Consider the following 21,642-nt stretch of genomic DNA (forward strand, 5'->3'; position numbering starts at 1 on the left):
GGGGGTAGGGTGTGGAGGTGGGGAATTTCTGTCTTCTGTCTTCATGTTTTGTGAAGGGGTTGTCTTCACAGATTATACAGCAATGGGCAGTTTAACAGAAGAGAAGTCAAAATGCCATGTCAGCGCGCATCAGATCGAGTTTATGTCAGGATGGTGGGCCACCATGTCAGACTACAGCAGTGGACTGTTGGCTCAGGGTTCGGTAAGCTGTTTTTGCAAGCTAAACGTTCCAAAATAAGGGCATCCCGGTTACAGTATTTCTTAAAGAATGGGACCACAGGAAGGATTATGGTAGCCAGTGTGACTGGTTGCTGAGTGAGGGAGGAAGAGGAGCACAAAAAATGGATGAGAGACATCACGAGAAAACAGCAGAGTTTCAACTAATTCAAGATGTACGTTTTAGTGAATAAACAATATCAAGACAAATAACTCCATCAAGCTGTCATAAACTGGGGTTTGTAATGTTTGAAAATTTCTTCTTTTTTTATTCTCCTCGTGTCAGTTTCATTATTCTCGGGGTCACGGGTCGGGCGTATCTTCATCTCAGAGAAACTTGAGGGAATACTGCCAGCCGGTCCAGGAGGATCCACTCAATGCCATCGGCATAGGAGGTGTGCTGACCGCGCAGGTACTGGCCGTTGAGGTTGGAGGTGTGGCAGTTTCGGTACCACCACGCACCGTGGTAGAAGGAGGCGCAGTTATTCTCCGAGTGGTCATTATCCCTGTCTTTGGTGGTGAACTTCATTCCATTGTGCTTCAGCAGAGAATCACCTAAAAAGTGGAATCATATTTGAACGTGTCAGCACACACACAAAAAAAAGGATAACTAAAGTTGCTAAATAAAACAACACAGAGAAGATATTGGCTATTGCATCTCCTTTACATCTTTCATCAGAATATTCTTGGTTCAGAAAACCAGTAATTAGACATATACGCAAGTGATTAACTTCAAAGAGCACACAACTTTTCAATTAATCATTTTTTTTTCCCCTAAACAGAGAGATAAAAGACTAAAAATAAAGCTCCAGAGTTCTCCAGAGTATTTCTTGTCATTAGCTAAAACAGTAGGTCAGACGGCTTAGTAGGCAGTTTATCAAAGGTTCCATGGTGACCTTTTAATAACACCCCCCCCAACGGTTTCATTAGCATGTCTGACAGTTAATGGATACAAAAGTTTCAGAGGATGGAAGAGACATGCTAAATGGTCTTGCTCACATACTTGTATGCTGATTTTAGGTATTATAATATTTCTTTTCCTCCCTTGTGGTCTGAGTGTTTTCGGTTTCCCTGTGCCTTCTATGCCCCTTACCGACTGTGTCTTCCTGTTTGTCTGTGTGGGTTTATTTTTGTTGTTGTTGTTGCAATTCTTCCTGTTTTATTTTGAAAATTATTTTCGCATATATATTTTCCTCCCTTTGCTCGCTTCCTGTGGCATTACCCTTCTCTAGTGTGTGTTTAGCCCATGTCCTGCCCCTCAGTCTTTTGTCAAGTCAGTGTATTTGGTCCACTTTAAGAACTCATAAAAATGCAACTTTTGTAACTGTTTCAAAAAGCTTTAAAAGCGTACTTAGTTTATAAGAGGGCATTCTCTCCCATGACCTCTGATTGTGATTATGGCAATGATGAAAGACCACTGCAGGGAGGCAGCACAGCCAAGCTGCATCACCTAAGTGGACCTAATAGTGGTCTGAAAGGTCAATCTGATCCACACAGCTGAAAATACCACTCTGACTATTTAAAGATTTATTACTGGCAAATCCTCTGCATTGTTTTATCAGCCGCTGCTGTAAGAAGTTCACAAGCAAAATGAAAGTAACACCCTTGTAGATGCTGTGGTAGAACAAAAGTTTCCAGCAAATGGTTTTTGAAAAAGCTCATAACGTTCAATTAACTCCCCATACATTTCCTCCACTCTCTGCCCCTTCAATTTAAAAAAAAAAAAAAAGCAGGCTTCACACTGTGACTAGAAATGGATAGAGGGATAAAGTGGTGAGCAGAATGAAAGACTGCTCACCAGTCATCAGGTGAAGCCTAACAGCTCGTCAGGGCATCAAACAGCCCTTAATTGCCCAGGATGTGGCCGCACAGCTTCTTACCCTCTCACTTTGGCCTACTCCTCTCACTATTTGGCATTGCTATGGTAACCACTCAGTAGGAAAAATAATTTGACAGGCATGTCTGATATTCACGTTGTGTGCTGCTTGATGTTAGGAGAAATTAGATAGTGGGGAGTAGTAGAACAAGGAAAAAAAAAACTCTGTGGTGTCAACAGTACAATGATGTCCAGAGCGAGGATAAAAGGGGAGTGAGGGGAAAAAAAAACCTGAAGCTCTTACAGGCTCATTTACAAAGCACAGGATGCCACTTGGGTGGCGTGGGGGGCCGGCAGCCTCCTCTGATGCCCATTAAGATCCAGCTGCTCCCAGGAGAAATGAGCACCTGTCAGCTGATCAAAAAGCAGCCAGGGCAATGGAAAATCCTACTAATAATAACAGTAGAAGTGCCTTGAGGGAAGCTGACGTGAGAGCATGAATATCCTGAGAGACTCGGAGTACCCCTAATTTTACTGGATTCAAATATCCAGCAGGCAAATGAGTTCAAGGAAGGAGGGGAAGGCGAGAGGGGAGGAAGGGGAAAGAAAAGAACGAAAAAAAAACAAAAAAAAGGGAAAAAAAAAAAAAAAACAAACAACCATAAAAACAAAAACAAAAAAAAAAAAAAAACCCCCCCCCCCCCCCCCCCCCCCCCCCCCCCCCCCCCCCCCCCCCCCCCCCCCCCGTTTCTCCTTTAATACTCCTTCACTTCAGTGCCTCCTCTGTCCCTTAAATATCTCTATCCTCATTTTTATTTACCTCTTCTTCTTTCACACCTGTCCCTTAGTTCTTCCATCCCAGTTTCCTCCGGTCGCCCTGCTTCCTCTCTATATTTCTCCTCCCTGCTGTATCTCTCATATCTGTCCCCATTCTCTCTGTGCTCTCAAAGCAGTGCTCCCCAAGGTTCTTTTAAATTGCTTCTTCATTTCAATGGCAGCTTTTTGTTTACGCTGCAGGTCAAACGCCGCAATTAATTGGCAAGTAATTTAATCAAGGTGACAGTAGCTGGCTTGAATCTTCTGGTGACTGAGCAGAGAGAAACAGACACTAGCAGTCCCTCACTCTGTGCAACTCTCTGCAAGGCCTAAACAAGTGGACACATCACTGCACTGTAAAAATAACGTGCTATTGTGTTTGCTTGAATGCAGAATGCAAGGGGTATTGGCTGGAGTTTCACCCACTGCTGTGTTTGCAATTAGGTTGAATGGAAAAAAAAAACAGGCAAAACAAAATAGTGTATACTAATCAGAGTGCACAGTATGTAGAAAAGCTTTAATGAGCTCACTCAGTACACAGTACACAGTACATACCTGCATTGCCATAGAATAGTCTCCCACAGTTCAAAGGGTAGCCGTCATCATCAGGATCCACCGAGAAGAGGCCCACTCCAAAGGTACCATATGGGCATATGCTGTGCTATTTTCGAAGTCCCTTAGGTCGATACGTTAGCTCATAGTTCCCCTGGATGGACAGGGCAGGATCTGCTTCAGCCCTGCGGGGGAAAAAAAAAGAGCGAGACACAGACCAAAATAATCCATTACCAAGTACTGCCGTTATTCTCAGCAAGCAATATAAAGCTATTTCAGCGCCTCTCAACGCCATACATTTTCTGGAATAAGCTTTGTAACATGGTTTTTTGTCCCATTAGAGTCTCTCCCTGCAGTGTAGGGTTCTTCCAAAACAAGATTAGTTTCTTTTCAAAGTGTGTGTGGGTGTGGACTGCTCACACTGCTGATTGCTGTGAAGCTAGAGAACCCAGCTGAGGATCCAGCAATGTGTCTGAGCTTAAATTAATGACACCAGACATTAACCCTCTTTCACATGTTGTTGAAAATCATATTGATCATTACCTGTTTCACAAACAATGTAACAATTGGTTTATCCTTGTTTACATTTAGTACACCTTTCCATATGGATGTTTAGCCACTGGAATGACCAAAATCCATTGATTACCAATTGCCAATTCTCTGTAATTATTTTGAATGCTCACTGACAAGGTGGCAATATCCTGGACTTCTTAAAGCAGAAAGGCCGGGTTTATATTTCATCATGTGCTTGCAAGGCTTGACAGCAGTATCCAGGACAGTGTCTTACTTTAGCAGCAGGAGATCTTCCTTCTTCAAAGAAGAAGGTACCAATGCCCTGTAAATCCATTTTCAAGATCATTTCCCCTGCCGTCTTAGAAGACAAGCACACTCAACATAAAAGTTACAATTTTATCATCAAAGGAATGTATTATTAACTGCAAATACCATACCATCTCTGTCTCCTGGGTGATAGAAATATACAGATTTATAAGTCCTGAGTTAACCTACAGTCATTTTAAAAATAAAGTTTTCACAGGATGCTCTGCAGGCCTGTGAAAGCAAAGTACACATTTACTGCTACCATAGGAATTAAAGGGGGTAAGTATCAGCCAAGTGCTACAACTCAAATGCACTTGATTAATTGATCATCAGCAAGTGTGAGCAGCTACATAAAAACAGATGTTTTGGCAGTTTGCTGGTCTGGAGCATTCAGGTGTGTGTTAACACAATGCCAATCTTCCCAGAAGTGGACATCACAGCAAATTCACCCCAAGCTCTGCTAAAATGCAAAAAAAAAACAAAAAAGAAACCCAAGAGCTACATCTCAGATGCTGCAGGCTCGAGTTAACATTTTGAATTTCATGACAGTACAATTAGAAAAAGACTGAACAAGTCTGACTTGTTTGGACGGGTTTCCAGGAGAAAACCTCTTCTCTCTAAAAAGAACATGGCAGCATGGCTTCAGTTTGCAAAAGTGCTTCAACGAGATGCACTTTTGGACAGATGAGACCAAAGTGGAGATGCCTGGCCATGACACACAGCTCCACGTCTGGCAAAAACCAAACACAGCATATCAGCACAGACACCTCATACCAACTATCAAGCATGATGGTGGAGGGATGATGATCCGGGCTTGTTTTGCAGCCACAGGACCTGGCCACCATGCAATAATTGAGTCAAAAGTATTCTAGAGTTAATGTGAGGCCATGTCTCTGTCCGACAGCCAAAGCTTGACCAAAACTGGGTCATGCAACAGGACAATGAAAACCAATTGAAATGCTGTGCATAACGGATGTTTGCAAACCCTCGATGGACTGAAACAATGATGTAAAGAAGAATGGACCAAAACTCCTCCACAATGATGTGAGAGACTGATTAAGTCAATGTATTCCTGCTACTAAAGGTGGTTCTACAAAGTATTTAATCATAGGGTGTACTTAGTTTTTCACAGCCCTGCATAGAGTCTTTTTCACGTGGCTGTAAGTTGCTGCGTATGTGTTTCCAATTGGACTGATAAAACATGACAATTTAAATACTCACTATAACATGGATGTAATCATTCCCATTCTAATTAGGCCTGTACTATGAAGGGAAAAAGGTTGAAGGATGTACAAAAAGAGGTGTGAAACGTGTCATCATTAGCCCAATTTATCTACAGCAAGAATCAGATCAATACATATAATTGGGCATGTGGCATTTTTTTTTTTTTTTTTTTTTTTATGAATCCCAATTAAGTCTGATTTTACTGATGCGTGAAGTCCCTGCTCATTAAGGCTCAGAACCGAATGGAAGAAACACACTTGATTTGAAATCATTTACATATCAAAATGCATGCTGATAAAGTATCCAAGAAGCATGTTTCTGTTTCAAGAAAATGTTAAGATCTCAATGCAGCCCATGTTTGTGGAAGACAAGCATAACACTTATTGTTTTCATACATTACATGCCACAAACTTATCCTAAAGACCATTTCATGAACTTGCCAGTACATGTTCACCTCTGCTATTTAAAATTCAAGCCTGTCATCATTCTCTTGATCCCTGGGATGGATCTTTTAATATCGCTAAATCCTTAAATGAAAGTATGTAAGACAGAAAGTGCCAGAGGGAAAGCACAGGGTTGCCCTCCCTTCTTCCTTGCCCCCCTCCCTGCTCTACGTGTGCCCCCGCCTGTGTTGTAGTGATGGCGCTTCCCAGGCAGGCTTTCCTCTCCTGTGCTGATCAAAGCTACAAACTTATATAGTGTCAGGCACAGAGAAGCAGGAAGAACTCTGTCTAGGTTTCCCGTTAATACAAAATACGAGGCAGGAAGACAAACACAAAGTGAACTTTGCCTCAAGAGTTGTTTAAACATCCTCTGCTATGCTTATAAGTGCACTCTATACTGTTAGTGTTTATGTGAGAAAATAAAAAGGGAGGAAAAAAAATGAATTGTAAGCATGCACCGATGGAAGAGCTTCAAAGGCTTTTTATGGTTAGGAATAAGGGTTGGATTTAGCGCATGTGGAGCATGCTGCAGGCTACAATTTCCGGTTTAGGGTTTGTTTTACTGTCTGTCCCGTAACATGACTCAGAATCACCATCAAAGGTACTTCACCACAGGAAGGAAGGCATTTTTTTTTATGAATCTAAACACTGTCATTTTACCTCCTACGGCAATCATCACCTCACAAATGAAACTCATTCTCCTTTTTAAAGCTTACAAACCTCAAACTGACTCTGCCTAATTTGAATTCCCTCGCTGTCGTAGAATTGCTCTCTGAGAGCGCCTCGACTGAAGTAGAGGGCTAATTTGATGACAAACATAGCTGAAAGAACCCATTATTATTCAGAGGACCGAAGCTCGCAGTCTGGGCCCAGGCACTTAGTTTGGATTAATCTAGCCCAATGGGAGGTTGATCCCATTCTTTTCATTTTCACAGCAGATCAGCAAATTGGAGGTGGAGAATCAGTTATTAATACATTCACAGGCAGGTAACCTTATGCATGTGAGTTTCCAGTTAATAGTTAAGTTTACACAATTTAAATACTCAAGATTATATGCAAGAAAAACAGAGAGAACGCGACACATTTTCACACACTTTCAGACAAGCAAAAAAAAAAAAAAAAGGTGCATTTGCCGAAATAGTTTTTGTGTCATAGCCCCTTTGAGAAAAAGTATCAATCCACACAAACACCTAAGGGAAAAGTACCCAGAGTGATTTGACAAACTTCAAAGAAAGACTTAGGATGTTTTCTCTTTCAGGACAAAAAAAAAAAGAAAGAAAATGCCAGATGCAACACATACTCTATTTAAGACTCTACTGCTTCCAACTGTATTTACCATAACTTTAATTCAGTCCCTAATTAAAGCCCCAGAGAATCTCAGCAAGACTCCAATTCAGAATAATTAAAAAGGAAGACAAGTGAAATAACAACAGAGACTTCTTTGGTTAAAATCTAAATGCTCAGGTGTAACTCTCTCTGTTAATTAAATGTTATTGTTAGGTTATTTAAAATGGATTCTGGTACATGGGAGAATTTTGAGGTGTTTTGCTTCAGTATTAACATGCTGATTGCTCCATTGGGGAGGCACTCACTCTCTTCTTGCTGATTTGCCATTTAAGGGAAGCAAAGGAGACAGTCGGAAAACCTGTCCTCCTGTCCTCATGTGCGCTTCACATGGGAAATTAGGGCATGCTTTCTTTACTCCCTTTGTTCTAGCTAAAGTGGCATACCAGTAATTATTTTGATGCACTGCCTCCTTTCTGCAGCCTATTATTATTAATATGTTACAACTGACCAGAGAATAAATGCATGTATATTATATCAAAAATACAATACAATAATTACAAAAACACACAACACTATTTCAATACAAACAGCTAAAAATAAAGGTGGTTAACTTCCAAAAGAAAAATACATATGAATTTCTGAGCTACTTGAATGTTTACTTTTGAATCACTTTTCTTGTATGGAAGCAAAATGAGATCTGTGAGGTCAAGGCTGGTAATGCTACACCAAGCAGCAGACTTTGAAGCTGAAAAAAAAAAAATGGATGCTGAAGTGCCAAAAAACTGCAGCTTCTTTACTGACTAAAGGGTGCTCACTCCTCCATAGACTCCATGTCAACATGTTGGTATAAACATTTTCTGCTAAAGTCACCTGTACAAAGGGTGATGCTGCCCAACTCATTTTTTGCAGCATAGTGGTGCAGTTTTTAGCACTGCTCCCTCACAGCAAAAAGGTCCTGGGTTTGTATACATGGGCCGTTCTGTGTGGCTTTTGCATGTTTTCCCTGTTCCTGTATAGATTTTCTCTGGGGACTCTGGTATACATATTAGGTTAACTGGTAAATCTAAAGTAGCCATAGGTGTGAATGTGAGAATAAATGTGTGTATGAATGGTTGTCTGTCTATCTTAGTCCTGTGACAGACTGGTGACCCATCCAGGGTGTGCCCCACTACTTGTCCTATGACAGCTGGGATAGGCTAACTCTCCCACAACCCTGAATTGGGTAAGTGGTTAAGAATATGGATGGATAGCTCATCTGTTGTTTTAAGGCTTAAAGTTATGCATTATTAAAGATGTGGCCACTGAGTGACAGGCTGTCTGCTGGGTTTCACCTCAGCTAACCTGAGTCACTCAGATACTGTAGCACTAATCAGCAGTTATATGTTTCTATGTCATGCATCCATACAGTCTGTGGATGTACAGCTGTCAGCTGAGGGTGTGAAGGATATTGTAGTTTTGTCCTAATTGGTCACAAACCAGAGTTTTGGACAGATATGATGGCAGCTCTAGAAGAAGTTAGAAGATCAAGATTCAGTGATGTTCAGCCTCTGGGCACTATTGACATGTGTACCAAATTTCATGGCTACCCATCTAATACTTGCTGAGAGATTTTAAAGTGGTAGGCTGACAGACTGACAACTACTCACTTTAAATATAAAACTTTCCAAATTACCAACAGAACGCAAGTTCTCTGTTAGTACAGTCATGGTTTTGCTCTAGTGAACATAGTTTGCTGAGGTAAGACATTCAAAACGGATCTGTCATGTCAGAAAGAGATGAACTGGCTAATATACTGAGCATGATGTAGTCATGAAAGGCAAATCACATTTCCATCCATCCATCCATCCATCCATCCAACCTTCCTCTACCCAGCCACCTCCTCCAGCTTATCTGCGAGAACACCAGAGCATTCCCAGGCCAGCCGAGAGATATAATCTCTCCAGCGTGCCCCCGAACAACTCACCCAATCTTTTTCCATGGCATCACCAAATTCCTCCAATACCCATGTTTTGGCTTCAGCCATCACCTGAGCTGTGTTTCATTTGGCCTGCTGGTACCCATCAGCTGCCTCAGAATTCCCAGACTAACCAAGCCTGATCTTCTTCAGATTGATGGCTCCCTTCACCTCCATCTTACACCATCTGGTGGGATTACCGCTCTGTGCTGCGGCCTCAATAATGGAGGTGCAGAACATGGTTCATTTGGACTCAATGTCCTCAGCCTCCCTTGGGATGCCGTCGAAGTTTTGCTGGAGGTAGGAGTTGACGATCTTGTAGACTGGAGACTCTGCCAGGCATTCCCAGCGCACCCTCAATATACGTTTAGATGTGCCAGATCTGTCCAGTATCCTCCCCACCACCTGATCCAACTCACCACCAGATGGTGATCAGATGACAGCTCAGCTCCTCTCTTCACCCGAATGTCCAGAACATGAGGCCGCATATCTGATGATCATTGACCTGCAACCTAGGGTGTCTCGGTGCCATGTGCACTTATGGATATCCTTATTTTCAAACATATGAACAAACTGTGGTTTGCACAGAAGTCCAGTAACAGAACACCATTCCTCCCAGGTCTCACTGTCAAGTCTGAAGTTCAGAATACCCAACCTTCATGGAGTTGCTGGGCAGGGTGTTCTCTATCACCCCCAAACCAAGGACACCAATACCAATTTCTGTGACTCTAAAAAAAAAATGCCCTAGCAGGCTAATCGACCCTAGCTTCGTATTTTTTAACTGCGTTTTTAGCTCCCTGATATTGCTATCCACCGCTTGAAAGACGTTATAAATGGGTAGCAATGTTCCTTAAACTTTCTTCTTAAGAAGGATCTCTACATTATACAAGACTCCCCATACAGGCATAATTACTGTGTAATGAAAAGAGGACAAATAATACTGGCAAAATCCTCTTATTTTGAACAATCAATGTGTTTACTGATAGGGAATCTCATTTAGAGCATGCCTGATTGCACAGTGATGAAACAAGAATCTATAAGCATTCTTTGCTTTTCAATTATCAATGTCCTTTTTATTTATTTAGTTTTTACAATGTCTTTAATAAGAAAGTTGTAAGGCTATAGGTTGTAGATTTCAACAGCGATAAAAACAGGAAACATCTTCATCCAGCTTATTGTTATAAATATAAGCACATCAGGTAACAAGCCAGTATTCTCAGCTACATATGAAAAGCAGACCAACGTTAAAGTTAAAACACACAAAATGTGAACCAACTACTGATCCACTTTGGTGTTAAATGTATGAAAATAACAATAAAATGATATATATATATATATATATATATATATATATATATATATATATATATATATATATATATATATATGCAATTATCTTGTCTAGGTCATGGTAATCCATAAGTCATTTTCACAGCGCTGAGGTTTATAGGAAATCGGACAAATTTAGCTTGTTTAGAACATGAAGGCAACAATTTGACATTTTTATCTCATTCATTCTGAGAGGGCATGTTCCATTTCTCCCAGACTAAAAGGAAACAAAGCTCAAGTCGTCTTGACATTGATAATACAATTACCATCAGAGGTTCTTGCTCCCTAAATGTGATTTCAGAGCTAATGAGACTGACATCAATGGTTTGATTAAAAATGTAGAAGACCCCTGTGAGATGCCTTTGTGATACTTGCTAAAAGGGCCAAATATTAATGATTTATTTGCTTTTATTTGAAAAATATGTAGGGGGATGTATTTGATGCTTTTAGGGGACGGCTTAAAATCCTGCGCTCATAGTCTCAGAGCTGTGCATACAGCTCTACAGGGCATAAAGGAAAAGAATAAAAAACAGATCTCTAAACCCAACAGAGGAATGATTACACTTCTCTCTGCCGTTTGTGACATTTCTGGAAGTTAATTATTCATCATGCTTTTCTCCCTCTGTTGCTGGGGGGCAGCTCCTGAGACTGTTTTAGTAGAAAAAATGAGAAAAGGAGCAGTGCTCTTCCATCTCCTCCTCAACTCACCCTCCCACGATAACTCAACTCCTCCCTCATGTTGTCTTTCTTTCACTCCATCGCTCTCTTTTCCTTATTCTTTCTGTCAAGCAGTTTTATTCTACAGAGATTACGGATGTTGGGGTGTTAGGAGAGGAGCGGGCTATTTCCATAGCCACAAGGACAGTTCCTGTGCCCTTTGCCATCAGGGGCTTAGGCTGGTTGAAGGGTTTGTGAACACACGTCTAGTGAAAAGCTTGCTGTCGTCTCCTCTTAGGGAATACAAAGGGCTTGCTATCGTTGGTTCTCCCCTTGTCATCAAAAGATAGGAGTGGAGGGAGAAAAAAAGAGACAGGTGTATGCTGAACTCTCTGCCTTGCTGCTCCCTCGGAGCCAACTGTGACATTTGGTGGGACAAAAAGCAAAAGAATTTTATGATTAACTGTCACACCTCTGACATTACTTTGCCTGTTTGGAAAGTTTCTGGTTGGAAATTCAAGTCAGTCAGTTGTTCTAGAAACTTGATGTTATTTATCATAAATAGGGAGATGGCATATGGAAAATTTTTTAATCCCCTGGTAAGAGACTTTTACTTATTTATTTATTTTAATGTTGACTATAAGAAGGGAGATGCTAATTAATACGCCTTTTTCGGCCTGTGTCATAAGCCTCCTCCCCATGTGGAAATCTACAGAACCTGAGAAGCAGAAAATCTTTTACCCTTACACACTCATTCATGACTGTGAATGGTGGATGTTCTGACTGCCTCTAGATCAAATGAGATATGGCCTGAAATGTGGGGGCAAACATGGCCCTAGATTTTTCATGCTTGTTAAGGAGCAGAAAAAGAATGAGGGGGCTGCACTTTTTTTTTTTTTTTTTTTTTTTCCCGATTTGGCTGCATTTATACACACAGCTTGCTTTTGACTGATAGAACAAGTGCATATGAGGCTGATTTCACAATATTCAAAAGCATTTCAAGACTGAATACAGAATAATCTTTAGCTGAACGAACACTTCAGTGGTACTATTTATTCAGTGGCAAACACACGGTAGCATTCCCCAGGCTGAGTCTAACTTGGGAATAATGATCTTGGGAATGTTTGTTCACTTTGCCCACAGCGCCCTCGTTACTGCTGCTAGGAGTCACTTGCTTCATCTTTGAAGATAGATACATTTTGCAATATATTATTAATACATATTGTTTCCTTTGAGTCTAATGGCTTTCTGAATAGACAAAAGCTCATTGAGGCACATATTTCAGACCTCCAGCATTTTTACTGAATTAAATTCAGTGGCTTTAATGGGAGCTGTCTCACAGTGCCCACAGATGAAGGCGATTCAGCGTGACTGCAGGTGTGTGGATGTGGCTCTGTAGAATTGATGAATAGTTTGTAGGATGACAGCATAAATAAAAAGAATTATGCTCCTAATCCATGACTCTCGACAGAGAAATGTGACATTACTAAATTAAGTTGTAAACTGGGAGGATATTCCTTACTATTTCAAGGTCAAGGTTCATATTTAATTGGGCAGAGTGGATGTACAAAGCTACAGCATGCAGGACCACAGAGGCAGGCTGTTATTCTGGCAGCCCAGTAGCGCTGTAAGGTGACAAAGAGATGAGCAGAAGACAGAAAAGTATTATGCTAGTGTTCCATTGTAACATATAATAAAATGGCAATCCACTACAAACTATGTGTACGTTGTTCTTTATAATTCTCTCTCTCAATCGCTGGCATCTCATACTGTAATAAAACAGTTTTAAGTGGAAGTTTGGACTTTTTTCATTTGCTTCAAAAAGCAATATTAAAAGTGACCTTGTTGCATAATGTGAAAATAATATAAATCAGCTGGTGTTTCCAAATGGCACAGATTAAAACCAGATGTGATATTAACATCTTTTTATCTCTGGTGTGTATTGGTAGTTATTGACTTACTTGACACTGAGTAATGCTGTCATGCAAATGAAATGCAAAATAAATGCCACGGAAGTAGCATTAAATAACATACAAGTGAGCAAAATACACAATTTAATTGTTTAAGAAGGCTTTCCTATTGATTTCAGCATAATATGTTTGCTAAAACAAGATATCACCGTACCACATTAAGAGAATTATGAACACACAGGAAACTGTTCACTGAAAAATAATCTAATTACAAAACATGGGTGTGCGGCGGGTTGTAGGTGGAAACTAATGACATTAATGTCTAATGAGTATATGTTCAATAGGTAAAAACAAAAAATAAAAACAAAAGTAAAGTAAAGTAAATTACATTTTTCCCATTTGTTCATAATCATTTCACTAAAGTCAAGCACATTTAATTGTATATTAAAAACCATTTATCTAACAGCCATGAGAAATGTTGATTAATTAGTTATCCAACCTATCCAGCACTGTCAGTTATAATTACTGTAAATAGTAATCATAATTGTTTCCTAAATGTTGCCAACAGAGACAAAAGCAGGAGAATTTTAAGCAGGGTTTTAAGGAAAAATGCATTTTTATCAAACTTTGACCTTATCTGACCTTGAAGAAGAGGTCAGAGGTCTCTATATATCATTCATGTTTTCAATACAAAGAAAGGCAGTAACAAACATAGTTTTCAATAGCTCTATGTGTCAGAGGTCAAAAGTGACACGATGTTTTAAATCTTTATATGGTTCTTTCTATATGTTGACAAGACATACCACACGTGTAAGAATCATAGTTTCTAATTTATAAGGCTTTTTGTCAATTTTCAACCAATAACTCATTAAGTTGACCTTGAAGACCTTGGTGGATGTGACCCAGATTTTAATGGAATATTAACATGACCCTGCTCTACACCCCTACAAAGTTTTCAGAATTCATTCGGAGCTTTTTAAGCTATTGTGTTTACAGACTCACATAAATGCAAATGCTACCAAAACTGGCTGAGAATTCATATCTTAATGAATATATCCTAATGCTTAGTTCAGTTATCTTTCCACATGCGCCCATGATGCCACAACAACTGCAGTGGTAACCCAAAATCTCTTCTTCTACTCTATGCTGCACCACATCTGCCTGAAAAAAATGAGTACTGTTGCTTTGCCTCTTGTTGCTGCTGCCAGCAAGCGCTCACAGTAAGATACTGCTAACTTTGCTCATGTTGCTTATAATGTAGCTTGAGCGATTTAATTGCATGTTTGTATTGTACGGTTCGGCTAATGCTAGTGAGCTTGATTTGGAGCTCTTCCAATGCAAACTGCCGTCTGTTTTGCAAACCTCTTCCTCCTCCCCATGCATTTTCTCATCATGACTATTATTAATGAGTGGGTATGCTTTTTTAATAGATGAGGACAGGCAAAGGTTGATGTAACAGGCAAGATGCAAAGCTAATTGGCAGGTCACATTGATGTATGGTGATGTAGTCGTGGCAGTGAGTCTTGATTAAAACTAATGGCATTTTCCTTTCCAACTAACCTCTCTGCTACAGTTCAACCAAGCAACCAGAACAATCAGCAGTGCATTAAGAATACATACCTCATATACTGTTACTGTCTGATACACAACCACAGAGATTGATAATGTAAAGATGTGTGATGATTATTTCACTTCATTATTGACTCGCTGTCTGTTTATTTCCTTCACATCATGTCAGAATTTTACCACTGAGATCCATGTCTTCCTGATATGATACGCGATGCATAAAACATTGCACTTGCTCAAAGAATAATTCATGCAGACATAACAAAGCATAGAGGAGGATGCCAAAAATGTCTACTATAATAATGCATTTGCCTGTGATTACTGATGGTAAATTTATTGCACATGTTGTTGGTGTTCACATATGTTTGGGTAAATAAGGAACCAGTAATTTTTAATATGAAAGGAGACATTTTTGAGCAATTTTGACCATAAAAAAAAAAAAAAAATCTATGTACACGCTTATAATGATGATCTTCATGTGTTCAGTAGGCTATTGATTCGTTACGTTAACAACACATTTTCATTACAATCATTATGTTTTAGTTGCACCTATAAAATTAAAGCGCTCTCCATCCATTTTTTTCCATTATCCAATTCAGCGTCATCGAGGGGGCTGGAGCCTATCCCAGCTGTCATAGGGTCAAAGGCAGGGTACGCCCTGGACAGGACGCTGGTCTATTGCAGGGCTACCACAAAGAGAGACGGCTCACAATCACACCTATGGCCAATTTAGAATCACTAATTAATCTAAGCCCACACAAGTTTTTGGACTGTGACAAATGCAACATTTAGCAGTTTAATAGTAAACTTAAACTCACTCAGCCATTTCCTATTCAATTTTGATTTCAGCAGCAGATCAAGCATACCTGTAAGTGAACACAAACAAATTTGTCCAATTTCCCTGTTACATTCTCTATCCACAGCTTCTCTAATCCCCAGCTACAGGGACTCAGGACTAGTTATTTCTGTGTGTACATCCATGCTGGCCATTCATCCACTTTTCTGGCAAACCCACTGGGAGCCACTGGAGATGGGCAATAGATGGCACATATGGCTCTGTAGTTGCAGGTTTGAGACCCATTGGGTAAGGGATTAGTACCTTTGATGGCCTAAGTGTGGAATCACAGTTTATTCAGGGATAATATTAATTGAGATCACTGTCCTCTGGTTTGAATACGTGTTTTCAAATTACAACTTGGAAAAACTATTGTTAATGCAGAATGGAGACACACAACAGTACTAATATCATTAGAAAGCATACAACATTAGGCTGGCCACAGGTGAGGCTGATTATATCTCTGTGCAAAGAAACTACATTGGAAAATCCCAAATGCTCTGTTTCATCTAATTTTAATACTAAGCATGCATCATTTTAAGTAAAACGTAATTAAAAAAAAAAAAAAATCAAGAAGACGGTTTGTCATCATACATTAAACACTTAACAAGCAAAGCATTTTTTTAAAAAGTATAATTAAGTACCGAGCAGCACCACTGCTGATTTTTGAATTTAATGTTTTACTAACACTTAAGGCAATGACGGCTACCTGTGCTTCTGCTTATTATTGCTTTCATTAATTTAATGTATTTTATTATATTTTTCTTTTCATTTCCACCTTCCTGTCTGTGATTTCATGACAATAGTGGTTTCTTTGCCTAATGATTTTTTTTCTTGCGTTTGTTTGCTATGGTGTCTTACAGAATGTTGATTTTTTATTTTTTTTTTCATTAACTTTGATTTTTTGCAGCACTGCACTTGTGCATCTCATTATCACTGTCATTTCTGAGAGTATTTCAAGGACAGCATTAGTGTGTAAAGAGGCTGAATGTTATCCGTTTGGTCCATTTCAGATGTTTTTCAAAAACAGGAGAGTGCCAAACATAAATCTTCAAAATTGCTGCTAAGGTCCCTGCCACAGCCAAGCCAGCTTGCTTGTTTATCCCACTTAAACAAGATTTTTTTTTTTTCCTTCATTTTTTACTGATAAGAGGTCGGGTAAGACGCTGTGATACAACAAAATTAAAGTCAAAAATTAAATTAAAGTCATGCTAATTTTAATGTTTGCTCACATGACGTAAGATTAATTTATCTACCTCACATAGATGTCAGTATTAGATTTCAGGTTTGCTTTCAACCTCACACTTTTGTGAAACTAAATGCTTCCAAATGCCATCCACCGGGCAAAATAAAGGAAAGGATTTTGCTCAAGTGGCAGGATTAGAGTCATAAAATCATGAGAGAAAAGAATGAGAGCCAACAACCCATCACATCCGATATCATCAGAAATTAACCTTCGGGGTGGAAAGACTGAACCAAGAGTGGTGAAGAGAGACACGGAGGGAAGGTAGAGGAGAGGAAAAGAGGCAGGTAGACAAATGCTGAGAGATTTGGCAGGCCTTCAAGGATGTAATTCTAGGAGAAGACCACATTAATATTTAGAGGCGCTCTCAGGTAAAACAAAATGAGCAGAGCAGCCCCAGCCTGACAGGAAGGACTGGCAACAGACAGCATGAGGATCCACTGGGCATGGAGCATTCACACGAGAGCAACGCTTTAGGATTTTGCAGTGGAAGACTCAACTTCCTAACGGGATAAATAGAAAATTAAAATAAAGTCACAGCATTCTGTATATACAGCATTACAAGCGGTCCAAAATTTTGAAACTAATCTGAAAAGGAAATCTACTGATATGGTTTATTTCTCTATTTGGTGCAGAAACACTCCCTATGATGACATTTCTTTTGAATAATATGCAAATTTTTACAACGTGTTCTAACATTCAAAGGAAATCATCATTTTCATCACACCACAAAAATGTAAGCCTGTTGTTAAAATTGTTAACATATACCTTCTCCTTATAAAATATTTAATAAAATCCCACATACATATATGCCCAATGTATAAATATATTTGTTTTCAGGATTTTAAAGATCATGTTTTCAGTTGTTTTGGTAAAAAGTGACTTTGAATTGTCTCACACAAGTATTTCAGTCTGTTTCCTACATTGCACAGTCATGAGTTTTCTCATGCAATAAATTAACTAAAACCATAAATGCACAATTTTCAAAACTTTGCATTATTTTTCATGAATTTTCACTAAAAATATGTGTTGTGATGGAGACGATATTGTGTGGCAGAAAACTGTTGAACAATGTTCACTTTTATTACCCCTGACATAAAGTAACATCAGTTCTGAAATGGATAACTTGTGATTTTAACTGAAACCATTCATGCGTATTATATCAGAATAAGAATGAAAAAAACTGCTTCTTGCTTGCTCTGTGTACTGAACCGAGATTAATACAGCTTGAAATTACATCTGATACACTGAAACTAACATTTACAAAGTTTGGAATTAGTGAGTTGAGCTTCAAAATGAAATCAGACTGAAACTAGTTTTTACAAAGTTTGAAAGGGTTAAGTTCAAAATGAAGCAACAATATCCCGTCCTTTAAAGTTTTAAAGTGAGTTTAAATGCAATGTAATGGTCTAACACTGACCTCCAGCCATATGCTCTCCTGACACATGACTACTGCTATAGTCACCAAACACCCCCCACCCAAGTTTGACATTGTGCACAGAAATGTGATCATTTTTTTTACTTAACATGAAACTTTTTATGCTATTTTTTTTTTTTTAAATTGCTTAGCAGGAAACGTAACTAAGCAGAAGGCCTGTATAAGATGAGAAGAAGAAAAATGTTAGAGAGGGTAATGGGGAGCAAAGCATATTGAGCAAAGCATGATGTGCATGGAGTAGAAATGTCATTGAAATGAAGACTTTGACATAATTCTGGACTAAGCACGGGCAGCGTGACGGTCTTGCAAAGCAACTCTGTGATTCCAAGGTCAACGTAATGAGAGGCTTGAGAGGGAAAGTGTCCAACGGGGCAACACATCTTCAGACCCTCCAGCGCTGTTTGGTTGTAATGAGGTTGCTGAAAGGTCACCGCTAATTAAGCACCAGGCGTCATTAGAAATCTTTGACTTTTCAAGAAGTCAGTTTGCTCAGTGCTCATATTGACAGAAATACTTTTTTTTCTGACCATTTAGCAAATTGAAAAAAAAAAAAAACACAAACACAATAACAAAAACATTTCATGCCTAATTGAAAATTAAGACTGAAACAGAAGCCAAATTGAGGTATTTTAAAAGAAACAAAAGCACTTAAATAATGACCTATAAAAGTGCATTCCCAAGACTGTTCTGAGTTAATGAGATAATGACAACTGAGAGATTCACAAAGAAGCAGGAACCCTTACACTGAAAAATAGCACTAGACTGCCTGATATATGTTTAATTCAGTGAAAGAAGCCTACTCTTCACAGTTACCATAGCCTCGCCCTTTATTTAGAGTCTTATTCACAATTCAGAAGCACAAAACATGGATGAGATCCTGCAGAAAAGTGTGCTCATTTTAGCTCAGCAGAACTGCGTCGGTGCGTGAATTTATAAATTGTTAATCTATACGTTGTTCTGTTGTCTAACGTCTGGCCAGGCATGAACAATGATACACAGTTATGTGTACTGGAAAGCTGTTATGTGCTTTTTAATTGAAAGCTTTCAAGAAAACCAAGACAAATGATGAAATGAATTATTGCATGAAACAAAATGGAAATGGAATTATATGGTGACAAGCTGGGTCCTTAAAGACTTTTCTGTCACTGTCATTAAGGGGATCTATTCAGTCATTCCTCAATAAAATTTTCAATCCTCCCATCTGTGCTCATTCGACATTCCTTTATGAGCCGATTCTGCTCATAAAGATTGTACATCAGCTGGAGGATAAAATTCCCTTCCCCTTTTAAGGATCCCTGTATGCAGCACGGACCACACCAGACTCTGGTACTGGCACAAGTAGAGAGGTGGAGCAATATACCTGTAGGCTGGTAAAGAGAGGCTTCAAATAAAGTACCTGGGTCTCGTGGAGAGGAGCTCGAATAGCTATCGTCCTCATACATATCGAAATTACTGGGAGAATTGCTGCAAATTGCAGCTATCTCCACTTCAGCACTGCAATCTAGTGCAGATGGAGTGTCTGCCAGGGTACAGCTGCACCAATCAGAGACAGTGTACCCTCCTGAAGGAAGCACAGGCAGAGCTGGAGGCCAAGGCATCATTGTGTCAGCTTCAGGAGTGATTGGCAAGGCCTCAGCTGCTTGGCTGACTGGATCCCTGGACAGCCAACATCAGTATGTCAGACTCACTGAGGAATCATACTCTTGAATAATTGATTGAATATGAACGCAGTATTGGAGGAGCTTTAACTGAAAACACTTACAAGTGTTTTAAATAATAGATTGCAGGGGATTGTAGTTTGTATTTCTCTTTGTCATATGGGATATGGTATCATATAATATTTCACTGTATTTTCAGACAGCTGGGTTCCAGAGCAATCTTAATCAGTCCCCCTGGGTTGAATTGCACTCTCTAGCTTGTGCTCCTACATTAATCAACATATTAAATGCATTTGGTGCACATGTACTCATACCTGTATAACTGTAGCAGTCCTTGACAGGATTTCCTAGTAGATTAAAGGTGTAGTAGCATAAGATTAGTAGAGTAGATAGATAAGTAACACATTCTGATGTAAGTACATATAAAAATAAGTATTATTAAATACCTGTATGAGTATGAATTAAATCTTTTATAATTAGTATGATAATTCCAAAGGGCACACATCTGCAGAGAGATGTGCAGCTTAAATACTGAGGGAGAAGCACTGATCTGAAATGTAACATCTTGGATGAAAGAGATGAATGTAAGTCAGTTCAATGAGCACACTGAAGGCTACAAAGCAAGCAAAACAGAGCTTCCACACACCCACACTAAAAGACACTAGTCAATGACCTGAGACAGACATCATTTATCTAGCACAGTATATGCATTTTAAGTGCATTGTATCTTTCCAAGGATTTTTGTTCCTCTTTCCAAGTGTTAAGTGAATAGTTAGGGACTAAAGTAATACATAAGCTTTTATAAAGCTCCTTTCATGTGGAGCCAATTATCATGGCAGCAACTATATGAAACACTGTTGCAGAAATACTCTTAAAATTGTACACTGTGTCACAGTGAGGAATTAAATATAGTGTTAGCAAACTGCCGTGGTTGTACTAACTCGTGAAACGGTTTTCTGGATTATAATTACTAGTGGCTACGGCTGGAGGGAGGAAATCTGCAGGGTAGAAAGCCAATGGGGGTATAAAACACAGAACCACTGTTGGTGGGCAGATACTGGCTGTAAAGAGCCCCCCCCCCCCCCCCCCCCCCCCCCCCCCCCCCAACTTCATCTATACGTGATCAAAATAAGAATTCTATTGCTTATGTTGTTGTGAAAGGCTTGCAGATGCAGAATCAGCATTCCTCTGAATTATTCCAAATGCCCGACTCCTTATTGACAAACTGTAAATCTGAACTGATCAGGAAAATAATAAAGAATACATTATGATCTGGCTGAAGCGTGTTCCTCAGACTGTTCAGTAAATTATTGTTGCGGGAACAAAGTTTTATTAACAATTGTACGAAGGGCACAGTTTGAAATATTCTGTTTAAAGATTTGCACTTGTTGGCAATATGCAAGTCAGAGAACGTATTAAATGATGCACATTATTCAGCAGAATAATGACTGATCCCTAAATGTAAAAATAATTTGTTTGGGTTTTCTGCTTTGTTAGTTGCAAATTAATAGATCAGTGTCAGTGCATTTAATGATGACACTACAAGCTACAGACTTTTAGCAATAATTATGGAAGAACACCATAACATGTTTACAATGGGGGGGGGGGGGGGGGGGTACCTAAAAGTGGGAGTGACTAATGGATTCACTGTGCTTATTATTGTTTAATAGCATGTATTTGAAACTAAATTTAATTTATTTATACAGAAAATGAACAAAAAAAAACCCCAAAAAACATGTTAGCATTTGACTAATGAACCATAAAAGGTTAACGGCTAACTACCTCACAGTTGTCTTAAAAAAACCCCACAGATATGTTCTTACATATAAACTGGCAACTTGTTTCTTAGTGGAGTCTGAGGGATTAAATGTCACCTGCT

At 39.3% G+C, this 21,642-nt stretch overlaps 1 protein-coding gene across 1 annotated transcript in view; it reads right to left on the reverse strand.

Moving 5' to 3' along the window:
- Window positions 1-538: 538 nt before the first annotated feature.
- The window catches only part of fibcd1b (fibrinogen C domain containing 1b), a 110,541-nt gene continuing 89,437 nt past the window's right edge, over window positions 539-21,642 (reverse strand). The window contains exon 7 of the mRNA XM_030743232.1: window positions 539-771. Coding sequence (XP_030599092.1) covers window positions 539-771 — 233 coding nt within the window. The remainder of the gene's footprint in view (window positions 772-21,642) is intronic.

The sequence above is a fragment of the Archocentrus centrarchus genome, chromosome 12 (assembly GCF_007364275.1).
Source record: "Archocentrus centrarchus isolate MPI-CPG fArcCen1 chromosome 12, fArcCen1, whole genome shotgun sequence".
Classification (NCBI taxonomy): domain Eukaryota; kingdom Metazoa; phylum Chordata; class Actinopteri; order Cichliformes; family Cichlidae; genus Archocentrus; species Archocentrus centrarchus.